We start from the raw sequence: 14133 nt of genomic DNA, 5'->3' as shown, positions 1-14133 counted from the left end.
ATTGGTGGCGCGCTGACATGATGCGTTTCACTTCCACTGGGTATAACTTCTGACAGTGCAGTACATTACGGACACACGATTTTAAATGTCATTTGTTCCATGGACGGAAACTCATATTATGTTGCGTGCATTTCTGTTTTGTTCTCCATTTTGTGTGGCCGGGAACTGTCTTGCATGCTTTGCATACGTTTCATTATCCACGGACACTGATAGGTGCGATTACTATTGCAGGCAGGCTATAATATTCAGCAGTTTAGGTTGCTCATCGCCAGTCGACATTGACACGCCTCCGGGCGCAGCTTAGTAACGCCCCATGCACTCGCGCACGAGTCCTATACACGTGGATGTGGTAGCGGCGCACCTTCATTAATATGCATATGGCGCTACTACACCATTTATACGCCACACGGCCGGCGCAGGCCTTACACCGGCCTTGCGCCGAGCTTCATGAATCTGGGGGTCAGTGTAAATGTAATCTACACTTTGTGGTAACCTTTACGAATCCCGATCAGTATTTAAAGCTACAAGAGAATCAATAGAAAATCTAATATTAGGAGGAAGAATGTATGAGTTAGGCTTGTGTTGTCTGTTCACTCAGAACAATGTACACTTAGTGTAGGCATTAATGAATCCCACTGTCAGTGTTTCTTATGCGGACCTGAAACCATATAATTAAAATCAAATTAACTATTAATACAGGTCTAGCTTCTCTTTTCATGTTTTTACTTCAGAATTAAGAAATACACCAACATTGAAGCATTTCTGTAGTAAAAAACAAATATGGTATGTATTTCTTACTAGTGTGACAGTTCCCTTTATAGCATCCTTGAAGACCGCTCTGGCACAAATCCAGTCACTGTCATCCGTATTCACAAGTACACGTTCAATATTTGCACACTGCATTCTTTGTGATGAGTAAAAAAAAAATAAAGAGAGAGAGAGACAGAGAGAAAAATAAATGAGTTTATTTGTTTTAGCAGTTTAACATCATGCATCTACTACCAGCCTCATTACACTGAATAAAAAGAAGTGAAATAACTTAGCATCTTTTAGTGGTGAGACCATAGCTATTTTGCTAAACAAGTACTTAAGGAAGGCATTATTTGTTGTTGAAAATGTCTGATTATATGTATGTGTGTACATGTGCATAGCTATATGCCTGTCTGTGTCTGTTTATGTGTACATACATTTCTTAAACCACTGAAGTTACAACCAAGTCCATTGACAACAGTGAATGTCTAATAATAAGCTCTGAACATCAGAGTACAGTCTGAAGTATTTACATTGCATGGCTTTGTATAATCTGTAAAACAGGGTGTACATAAAAGGTTGGACGAGACAACAGACAAAGTAAACTAAGATTTATACCAGTATTAATCAGTAATGGATATAACATAACTGTGTATGTGTTTAGACTTTTAAAAGTATATTCTTGCCCACAAATAAGCTTTTATTATCTGCTCATATGCAAATAGCAGGCTGTCAGTTTGAAGACTATTAGAAGCCTAGCCAATAATGACAGATCAGAATCAAACTCTGTACCTTATATATGTGAGGTGCAGATTTTAATCATTATGTCAACCTGTCTGATAAAACTTCTGGTTTTGTTACATAAGAGGGAGAGAGGCTCCCTGCTCTACAGATTCTGCTATAGTTTCTTTAGTCACAGAACAGCATCAAATGCACATGATATGGACATCCACAGATATTTAAACACCCAGATATAGTTCTGTTATACAGGATGCAATGCAGCTTTTCTCCCAATGCCTATGCTGCAAATTGGTCTCATGCCCACATGGTAAACAAATGCAATAAATAAATAAAGAGAAGAATGCTGTATCAAACATAGGCTACTTGTGATAAGAGTGTTTCCATTGTGTTCCAGAAGCAAACTGTCAGAATGTATCAAGTAGTAAGCTCTAAAGAGGACCATAGACTTTGCATGAATTATATTTAATGCATGAAGGTCTTCACACATTTATTAAAATTAACAGCTACCCCCAGAGACAGCAATCTAAATGCATTCAGTTTCAGCAGCTCTTTAGCAAGGGAAGGGAGATTACGACATCCCAACAATTCCAAATTCAAATCAGAAAATTAATAAAATCAAAAACAATATCCCAGTTACTAAGACTAAGCTTTGATGCTAAGAAAGCATTTAATAAAGAACAAGTTCTTCTGTCACTGTTAAGCATCATTGAAGTACAATTTTCCTAAAACAACGTTGCCTTTCCTTTGTCAAGTATTACTGAAGCATATTTCCTCTTCAGTTTAAAGATTATCTTTTCAATATTTACACAAGCTTCAAAATCCAAGTCAAGGTAAATAATAGGCTATCACCTATGTTTTGTCCCAGAACAGGCACAAGAGAGGGCTTCATTTCTATTGTTTTTGTCTGCTCCATATCTACAGTCACAAGATCAGACTTTGAGATAGTCTGAAATTAAGGATACCACTCCAGAAGGTAACAACCAAGTGTTGGCTTTATTTATAAAGGAATTTTTACTGTTTGTAAGCAAATCTGAAATTAGATTCTCAGCACTCTTTAGACTTTTAACTGGCTTCAGAACTTTGTCTGAATACAAAGACAGCGCAGATGAAAAAAAAAACTAAAACATGATAATATAAAGGAGTACTGTAAAAAAGCAAACATCTGGATTCTTTAAACTCTTCACATTTTCAGTTAAAATGTCCTGTCAAAATTATGACAACAACTTTAGTGTTATACGCAATCAGCTAACTTTCCCTGCTTTCAGCTTCTACCTTAAGAAGGTATGATATCAATCAGAACATTTATATGGGATAATAAAAGCTTAAGACCAGCCTTATCAAAATGTCAGTGGCACCTTTTTTTTTTCTTAGTCTGTTTCTACAGAATTGACTTGTGCAGCTCAAGGAATATTCACTTTGGCCAATCCTTTCCTCAAAGCTGCATGGAGATAAAGTGAAATAGTGCATCCTTCATATGTTATCACAACCTTTCTTCATTTACAGAAGCACATCTCTACACCATGTATGCACACTTCAAACTTTCTTAATACTTTACACTTCCATCTCCTTCTGTACCACATTTTCTTTCCTGCTTCATGCAGATTTTGTTTTACATTAATTGTAAAGTCTTTTACAAAACAACAAAACCCTTGATGATGTAAAAAAATCTGAGCACTCACTTGAAGTCACATGCAGAATTCTTTTTTTTCAATCAAGTAATTCCTTAACAAAAGGATGGAAATAATTATAATGATAAAAATGTTTGTTCAAATAAATCTATGGCTAGATTTAATCAAAGGTATTTTTAAAAGACAAACAAATAATGTCCAATATATTCAAAGCCATTCTAAAAGCTTTGTAAGTTCTTTCCTGTTGATCTTGTCCAAGTGTGAAGAAATCTTTGAAATTCAACTGTATCACCATCATGGAGATTTTTGGATGCCAGTGTTTCTTAAAATATTTCTACATACCTGATAAGTTAGCCAAAATGCTCTGAATATATTTATTAAAGTGCAGAGATGTTATTTTATAAATTAAGAACCATGGGAACATATCTTCTGGTAATATACAGTCCACAGTCGATTACCTGAACGTCACTTATCTGAAATGTCAATTATCCGAATGCAGCCTTCCAAAATCTTTGGGTAGGAAAAATCATAAAGTCTGAATATGTAAACATTATACGTATTCGCTTGTACATGTGTTTTGAGCTTGTAGCCTGCTTGTGTGTGAAAAATATTCTTTATTATTCACTGGAAGTGATGAATGGTTAAAAAGTGTATTCACTGCGTGCAGAAAAACCAAGATTTTAGAAGTTGTTTTTATCAAGTTCAATGTATGTTTAATTATCTGGATAGTTTGGTTATCTGAACTACCCTAGGTCCCAATTCAGATAATCAACTCTACAGATCCTGTATATAAACGTTTTTCATATCCAGTTCAGTTTATTCAAGAAATTTGGACAGCAAAAATAGTAAATGTCCAGTAACTGTTAATACTGTCCCCTTTTGGAAAGGAAAACATGGAATAAGTAGATATCCTCATTACTGAAACCAAATGGAAGAAATTAATAGAGAGAAATTCAATAATATTAGACCACTTGCTAAAAGAGCCCAGATTCATGATGATAATTAGTTCAGGTAGAAGCAATATGAAGATGTTATGGTGAAAACAGTACTCATCAAAGTGAGAAAGAGTTTTTGCAAGGGTCACCCCCCCCCCCCCATTGCATCCTAATTTTATATTTACTAACTCCTTCATTGCACAACAGTGGAGAAAAAAAAGCAAATTCTCAGTTTGCTCAAAACAGTTGCATTGCAGCCAGTTCATACTATCAGCTTTCAAACTAATTACAATCAGATGGTTGTCACATTCATAGGAAACCTATCTGTATAAGTCATTTTGATTTCAACTTGCATTAAAACCTCAACCAAAATAGTAAATGGTCTCTCCAAAGTCACAATTTGCTGAACTCTTTAAACTACAGTGGGCATACTTATGTGGTGTACTTGCATTTTGGTTGTACAATGTATGTTTAGAAATATCCCATTACCTGCAATGATATGGTATGAAGTTTATTGCAACATCTGTAGTTCCCTTACAGAGTATATTGTGTTTCAAAAATGAAAAAATAAAATACCTACAAATACTAATAAATCCCTTTATTTTGATATGTCCCCTTCAGTTTCTTTGCCATTATAAACCACTCTAATGACAAGCACTAGTTTTTTATTTGTTTATATACTACCTTCCAAGTTGAAAAACATTTTCTTCAAGTGAGTATGTACTTTAGAAAGACAAATTATTTGATAACTATATACATACATTTATACATAATAAAATATGATCAGTTACAGCAGTATAAACTAATATGTATAAAGTGTTTAAAAGTTTCTCCAGAAATGAATGCTTCAGTTTTATCAGTTTGGGAATTCTAAACATCACAATCCCTGAAAGAATTTATCAAAAAACGGAAATCCATTCCTCTATGTCTTTTAAAAGTTCAAAATTCAGATCCCAATGCATATTTCGAAACTAAACACATATTTAAATGTAAAATATGTAAAATAAAGCCATGTGTGCCGTTTTATAAACAATTGTAGAGATGTTCTTGGAGAACAGATATAAAGTGTAAAGAGAAGAGTACAAAACCGCATATTGGCAGGGCGGCCACAAGGGAGATAAACACAATACAGCAATAACAAAGGGCAGTCGTTGATGGAAAAGTGATCCAAATGTTAAAATATTTGATTATTTGTGACTTACTGTATTTTTCGAGTATGGCACATGAAAGCTAATATGAAATTATTTTTTAAGATGATAACCATTGTAAGAAAGAAAATGACAGAGAAAATATTGAGAACAGTAAAGCATTTGTTTTGGTAGGTACTGCAGCTCTTTATTAATTATGTATGTGTATCTTCAGAATGTGTGTTTTTTCTATGTGCTAGATCTTTAGTAAGGTTTCTAGTGCTTATTCCTTCATTTGTTTCTACTTTATCACTGTTTCTTGATGTTAAGGTATGACAAAAGGTATCATGACATTCTATAACATTGTTAAAAATAAGAATATGTAGTCATGCATACATACACCAGGTAGGTTAACCAAAGTGAGGGGGTGAATTATGTATGATGTTGTAGATAGTGGGGGATAAGAAGTAAGCTGCCTACTAGCAAGCCAGGTTCAGTTATAATGACCATAGACAGTCTCTGATCTGTTAAAGGTGTACCTTAGTATGTTAGCTCATGAAATGACCTGGAAATTCAGAGTACAGGAGGGTTGGAATGGGACAAAGGGGGATGTCACAGCTTCAGCAAGCATTACTAAATATTTGCCACTTTATGGCAAAGGTAGTTATGTTGCAAAGAATGAAACTGAAGATAAAAGATGTAATGAAATTAAGAAGTAGGGATTTTCAGTGGTGGAGATCACAAACCAAGAGGAGGAAGAAGGAAAGCAATACTTTTCTACGTGAAGATGAGGTCACTGATGAAACTGACAGTAATAAGCAACTGAAGAAGAAGATGCATGATTTGGAAAGGGTACATAGTAGTGTGTAAGGCAACAGTACAAAATATTTGTGCTACAAAGAAGACAAACTGATATTTTAACTAGTTTATTAGGGTTTGGGACAGTGTATCTCAAAAGGGTATATCAAGGTCCTGCGGAAGAGACTTTAGTGTCACCCTAGATGAATTACTAGACAGATTGTTTGGTAGAAAAGTATAGCATAAGTGAGCACTGCAGAACATTTGGAACATAGATATATGCAAAATGCACTACATAGTGGCCAAATGCTGTTAACGTTTTTCTAGAGATAAGTAGCATTACTCCTAATGCTTATTTAATCGATGCAAGGCCTCATTATACAACTCTGCCTGTGACATTTTCCATTATTTGCCAGCAATACCAATTCTTCTGAATTCTGATGCAACCTTTATATTCAAAAAGCAACTTGTTCGCCATTGTCCACAGGAAAAGCAAAATAGTATCCGTAAAAAAAAGTATAATATATGTAATAAAACAATACAGGAGTAAGCGCTTTTGTTCCAAATCTTTATATTCAGATTATATTATAACCACAATATACAGCTCAATAGCTACTACAGTTATGCTTTTACATGAATATTTATACAAATCACTGCATTCTGTACAAGGATGCTGTCATGAATACACTTCAATAACTACTGTAGTTGTGCCTTTACATGCATGTTATTTACACAAATCGCTGCATTATACAGTAGGATGCTAGCACTACTGATTTACATATTTGCACTGGTGGCTGCATTGCTGTCTATAAGTATTATTATTTCTGTGCATTGCTAAGTATTGTACGATTTTAGTAGGATAGCTAAGTTACCAGGTCCCTAGATCTAACCTGGCTCCTCATAACAAGCACACTTATATTTGCTAATGAAATGCGGTTTCAAGCATGTTTGACAAAGAATTAGTTTGACAGCTTTTCACATTTTGTCTGATAAGAGTATTCCAGGCTGTAAAACGCTCTTCCTGTTTTTGTAGCTTTAGGGTTTCTTTACTTCTTAGGTTATATACTTCAACTGTTACATTCTAGTTGTTGTCTCTTTCGGCTTTTCTCGGTTAGGGGTCGCCACAACGGAACTTCGGTCCGTTAATGATTGGCAGTTGATTTTCACTACATTCTAGTACTTGTGGTAAATTTATAAGATGAGCATGTTAGGTGATTATTTACAGCTTGTGAAATATTAAGTAAGAGAAGCAGACTGTCAAATGAAGGCTTCTGATTTACAATCCTCATAATGTTCATTAGCATTAATATAACAATAGCGAAATGTCACAATTTTTTTTATTTGACATTTTATCTAATGAGAATGTAACCTTAGCGGCTTCTTGTGCAAGGTGAAGCTTGGTTAGAAGTATATTTGAGACTTTATTCATTACTGCTGGTTTGACATAAGAAGACTTTAGGGGTCTGCTGCCAGTATGTGGAAGCCTCGGAAAGTACAAATGTGTAAGTAAATTTACCATAACTGTATTTGTTTGGATGATCACTGATACAATATGAGTCATATCCTAATCAGGATATAACAGCCGTCCAGCTTCTAAAGCTTAAGGACACCTTTCATGTGGCCAAGTCATTAGTCAGCCCAAGATAAGCTGATGGGTGCCAAGCCCTTCAGAGCTCTTTATGCCAACAGCAAGAAGGAAACTAAAGCCCTGACAAGGGCAATGCTAGGAAAAAAAATTAAAAGGTCCTCACCCTGGAACAAAAACATACACAAATAAGTGGGGTGAAAGGAGGGAGTGGCTACTGTAGCAGTGATCATTCGAACATCTGCTGTTATGGTAGGTTAAACTAAAGAACTGTACTATGCTCCTCATAGGGATCGCTGCTGTGGTAGCCTTAATTATATGGGTAGATTACTATAGCCTACACTGACTGGGAGGAGGAAGGACGAGGGTCCAGGAGCCCCTGGAGAATGGTTCCAGCAAAGCCCATTCTAGACCTACAGAAAGAATCTAGTTTATAATGTTTTGTAAAAGTATGAAACGTTGATCAAACTGCTGCTTCTAGAATGCTTCTAGGATCCAACATTTTTCTAAAAGCCACAGGTGAAGCCAAAGCTCTGGTAGAATGAACGCTTATCTTGTTTTTAATTATCTTGCTGTGGTGTGTATAAACAAAAGGTAATAGCATGAGACAACCACTTGGAAATACTCTTTTTCACACAGGTTGTCCTTTTTTTACCTTCACAAGAAATTCACAACTGATTAGAGTTCCAGAAAGATTCTGTTCTGTCAAGATAGCACCTATATCCAAGGTATAGACTATCCATCTCTCTCTCTATATATATATATATATAGAGAGAGAGAGAGAGAGAGCTTGATATAAATATATATAAATATATATATATATATATATATAAATAAGCTTAGAGCTGCCACTTGGTTGACACCCAGCAGGAACACTAGGGGTTTTACCATGCACCCTTGGGAGTCCCTACATGCATATAATATAATATATATATATATATATATATATATATATATATATATATATATATATATATTTAGGACTTTTGATCGAAAAAGCAAAAGTCCGAATCCATTCCCACCGAACACACTTTATCGAAAGTGCTTTCATCGAAAAAGCACTTTAGTTAAAGTATGTTAAACAAAAAAAAACATTAAATTAAAGTTTTTGCAGGTGGGCAAGTCCTCCTGCACCCCCCCACAACCTCCTACTTTAATATTCTCCCTCTGAGATCGCACTACAGTGGGGAAAAGGGAATTTTCCCTTATAAGCACCATAGTACAACATCCGCAACAGGCATACTTATGCGAAAGTGCTTCTTCGGTGAAAAGCACTTTCGCATAAGTATGCCCAGCTGTAATGGATTCGGACTTTTGATCTTTCGATCAAAAGTCCTAGATCCATATATATGTATGTATGTGTGTGTGTGTGTGTGTGTGTGTGTGTGTGTGTGTGTGTGTGTGTGTGTAGTGCCAGGTGTAATACACTGGAGACAGCTTTTTCAGGTTAAGTGCAATATATCAGCATTTGAAAAATATCAAAGCAAAGTTCATTTTTAACTTAAAAAGACAAGCACATTTTTGCTTTACATACTTTTGTTACTTGCAGATCACGCTATGTTTGTTAATCCACATTTAACACCTCTCAGTAAAACACAATATTCTTTTCAGGTCTATATCACAAAATCGAAAAGACAGGTAATCGAATTGCATTTACATCAAAAATACAGTTTATTGAAATCGCTCTTGTGGGGGGCTGTGCCCCCCCCCCATTGCTAATTATATATACCAACTCCGAGATCACTCTACAGTGAGGAAAGGGCAAATTTTCCGACCTTCACTGTACCGCAATCTCACAATAAACACCTCGATGAATGGCAGTTCAATGTCAAATGACGTTTGATTACCAGTCTTTTCAATTTGGTGATATAGACCCATTCCTTGCAGTTCATAGGGCTGGTTAAGCTGCCTCACATTTCCCAAAAACATCCACAGTGTGATTCCTGATCCTCTGTGAGTAAATCCACAGTGTGTTTCCTGGTACTCCTTGAGTAAATCCACAGACTGATTCCTAGTCCTCCTTGAGTAAATGCACAGTGTGATTCCTGGTACTCCATAAGGTAAATTCACACTGCAATTCCTGGTACTTCTTGAGTAAATCCACAGTTAGGCTCCTAGCACTTATTGACTAGAGAGTCACAGGATTTCCATGAAATCTGCTGGCATTTTTTGCAGCTTCATCTGGTCAAGGTCCCCCAAGAGTCTCCATTCTTGGCCTCAAAATTCTCCCATGAAAAGGAAGCAAATATCTCTAACACTGAGCATCCACCCCCTTCTTTTAACAATCTTTCTCCAGGCAATTCACATTATAATATGCTCATTTGGGTATTTCTGACTGCTATAACGTGCTGTCTACACACACCACCATCAATTTTTACTGTAAAATTTGGTTTATCAAGAGCGCATCGAAACAGAATTTCTGATATATCAAATAACCCATATGCCACAGCATGTCACTCTCACTTTCTCATCTATATATATATAAATATATATATATATATATATATATATATATATATATATATATATATACTACTTTGTTTAGTTGGATCTTATTTCACTGAATTTCATTTCACCCCGACCACTTTGCTGAAAACTCAAATGACTGAAAACTCATTTTACTGAATCTCATTTCAGTGAACTGCAGTTAGTATACATGGCATTGTGTAAAGTACTGTAAGGCAAGTAAAAGGTATATGCCTTTTTCCTCACTGTAGTGTGATCCTGGAGTTAGTATATATAGTGGAGGGACACATCCCCCCACTCTGTTTTATATTGTATTTTACCAAAAACATCAAAACAATAATTTGTAAACAATAGACATGCATAATTGCAACACCAATGACTAACTCTCTCCTGAAGACAATATGTACTCAAACTATCTAATATGTACTCAAACTAAGTGCCCCCCCAGACCCCCCAAACTAATATGTACTCAACCTAACTGGCCCCCAGACCCACCAAAGTGGGGGTTGTGCCCCTCACCCCCCCAACTATATACTAACTCCAGGATTGCACTACAGTGGGGAAAAAGGTATATACCTTTTACTTGCCTTACAGTACTCTACACAATGCCATATATACTAACTGCAGTTCAGTGAAATGAGATTCAGTGAAATGAGTTTTCAGTAATTTGTGTTTTCAGCGAAGTGGTTGGAGTGAAATGAAATTCAGAGAAATGAGATTCAACAAAATAAAGTAGACCCATATATATATATATATATATATATATATATATATATATATATATATATATATATATATATATATATTTTATATTTATATATATATATATATATGGCCATCTCTACACAGCATCATATATATATATATATATATATATATATATATATATATATATATATATGTGCGGGTCTTTTGTGTATGACTGAATCGTCCCAATTTTGAATGTAAAACACTGACAAAATAAGTTCAATCATATACAAAGGTGGGGAAAAAAAACAAAAAAACTATAATATCAAGACAGGCAAACTATTTCCTCTCCCGATATTAAAATTAAAAGCCTCATAACACCAGTCTCAAACTTGTCTAAGTACTGGCAGTGTTCTGAGAAGGTTTTAATGATGTTAAGCTGTAGGGGTATGGTTGGGGGGAGGGTCAGCATTAGAGTTAGAGATAGCACCCATTATTAAAGAGGGTAGGGATGCTCTGCCTCCCTACACCCTAACCCTAACACTGCCCCTTCCTCCAACCCTAACCCTATACTTTAATGTCATTAAAACCTTCTTGTAATACAGTCACTCCACAAGATAGGGTCAGACACACAAACATTCACAAGCACACATAAACAACACTAATATATCCCCTAACCTAACCCTTATCCTTACTCTAAAATACACAAACTCACACACAAACACCCATCTTTCAGTCATCCACCACCCTACGCCTAGCTCACACACACACACACACACACACACACACACACACACACACACACACACACACACACACACATATATGCTATCACCCCACCCAACCCCACTTACCTGTATCGACATTCCATACCATCAACATATCCATTGTTCAACCAGCCGTACTTTCCGCATTAAATCACACCCATGCATTTGTCGAACAAAAGTAAGGTACAGTCAGTAAAATGTAGGGGGACCATATTTATGTGTGTGTGTGTGTGTGTGTGTGTGTAGATAGATACAGCTATAGCTATACAGACAGATCTGTTTAACTATCTATATCTATTTATCTATCTATCTATCTATATATATATATATATAGAGAGAGAGATAGAAATATGTGCATTTTTCTATCTAGCTCTATCTATATTTAAATATAGATATAAATAGATATATCTGTCTATATGTACACACACACACACACACACACACACACACACACACACACACACACACACACACACACATCTTCAATCCTGATGAATATATTACATATTCACAAGGAAAACTATACAAGGGTTATGCCTTCTATGGACCTGAACCTTATTTGTGACTCTAACAGAGCTTTCTGTTGAGAGATTCGTACCCAAAGGCTACCTCATCTGTGGAATAAACTTCACATTTTTGTGAAAAAAAAGCCTGACCCTCACTCTCTTCAAAAATGATTTGGTTAAATGGATGTGGAACTGTAAATTTACTCCTGGAGTACTGGCCATGTCCCTTATGGACAAAGGCAGTTTGTAAAATGATTCAGGACTGTAGCACCCAAAGACCCACTACCCTGATACTACCCTATCACGTATCTGAGGAATTAAGATATAATATTGTCATATCCTGGGAATTATTGGCTGGGCTTGTAAATGCTCTTGTGCCATTAGCCTAGTAATCACCTATGAACACACACACAGACAAACACACAAAACACACACACACAAATACACAAAACAACTGCAGCTCCAAAACTAAAAGGCTTCTGTTTATTATCACTAACCCAGGTTTCACCAGAACAACATCTTTAATGCTTTAACATGTGTTCACTCAGCCAGGATTTTATTAAACAGTACTGACCACATGATTAACTACTACCACCAGTCAAATGTTCTTTACAATCATACATTTAAATATAAGTAAAATAAAGGTTTTAAACCCATTCTTCATTTAACCCTGGGCGAATAGCGCACCCAACATAGTGATCCACCTTCTCTCCTCAGCATTTAAAAGGACATGTTTGCTACATTCAGACACCTCACCCAATACCTACCTATATAAACAAAGGTGGCCCCTTCATGTAGCAATTTATGTTTATATAACTTGCTGCGTTCCCTTTGGCATTTCACTAAGGTATAGTGCTAACTGCTGTTTAAAAGAACACCTTGGCATACAGGCATATAGACCACCCATGTCATATTACAGTTGATCTTATTTCTAATAAAAAATCTTACTTGTATTGGTTGATGAAAAAATATTGTTCTTTAACATATAAGAACAGTAAGAACAATTACCACACAAATCATTGCCTGGCATTTCATTTATAATGTTAACATGTGCTCCTTTTCAAGAAAGTGAAATATTCATCTACATTCCTTCCCCTTCTGTAACTAATCACACACCTATATGGGACAACATCAATGACAGTCACTAAACAACATATACCAACATTTATTCAATATAGACGATTTAAAAACCTTTAGTACCATATGTAGAAATAAATCTAACTACATGGGAATCAGTTTTATCACATTCTCTTTATTGTAACAAACTTGTTCTGGACTTTCCAGAAACCTCTTCACAAGCTTGCTATATATTCACATCAATATATTATCTAAATCTTAAAATGTCTTTTAATTATGTAGCTTCTTCAAAAAACCTTCATATATAATACAAATTCTCTTTAACCTGAGGAACTATGTCTTCTAAAAACCTTCATATGTATTACAAATTCTCTTTAAACCGAGGAACAGTGTCTTCAAAACACCTTCATATGTAGTACAAATTCTCTTTAACCCGAGGAACTGTGTCTTCAAAAAAACCTTCATATGTAGCACAAATTCTCTTTAACCCGAGGAACTGTGTCTTCAAAAAACCTTCATATGTATTACAAATTATTTTTCATCAGAGGAACTGTGATTTAGTTATAGTGTTGACTACATATTTAGGATGGCAACTCATGGCCAGTAGAAGGGAATGTCTTGCCAATGATTTACGACAAACTTTAGTTTGAATCTTACCCACTTCATCTTTATAAATCCTAACATCCAGAAATAAAATCGATATCACTATAACTGTTAGAAGCTGTAAAACCAATACCAAACTGATTTTTATTCAAAAACGCAACCAATGCAGATGATTCTTCATTTCTTCCTTCTTAAATCGGTCACCAATCATCTAAACAATGTTTCCACAAACCAAACATACTTAAAAATAGGTTACAACTTTTACTCTTTGTATAAATATCTTCTAAGTAACCCATAAAAATATCAGCACATATCGCACCCATAGCTGTACCTTTCATTTGTAGAAAACATTTCTGTCTGTAGTAAAAAAATATTTTTTAATTAAATAATGTTCCAGTAATGCCAACAAAAAATCATTAAATTCACCAGTGTATAACCCTGACTTTTCTAAACAACTGTATAA

The 14133-nt window shown here is 35.3% G+C and overlaps 1 protein-coding gene across 1 annotated transcript in view; it reads right to left on the bottom strand.

Annotated features, from left to right (window-relative positions):
* The window catches only part of LOC122788835, an 829367-nt gene that overhangs the window by 412461 nt on the left and 402773 nt on the right, over positions 1-14133 (bottom strand). Inside the window, exon 3 of the mRNA XM_044055713.1 lies at positions 799-904. Coding sequence (XP_043911648.1) covers positions 799-904 — 106 coding nt within the window. The remainder of the gene's footprint in view (positions 1-798; positions 905-14133) is intronic.

The sequence above is a fragment of the Protopterus annectens genome, chromosome 14.part0 (genome assembly GCF_019279795.1).
Source record: "Protopterus annectens isolate FY-2018-M chromosome 14.part0, PAN1.0, whole genome shotgun sequence".
Lineage (NCBI taxonomy): Eukaryota > Metazoa > Chordata > Ceratodontiformes > Protopteridae > Protopterus > Protopterus annectens.
The sequence above is the reverse complement of the archived record's forward strand: the minus strand, read 5'-3'. Positions and strand labels throughout refer to the sequence as shown.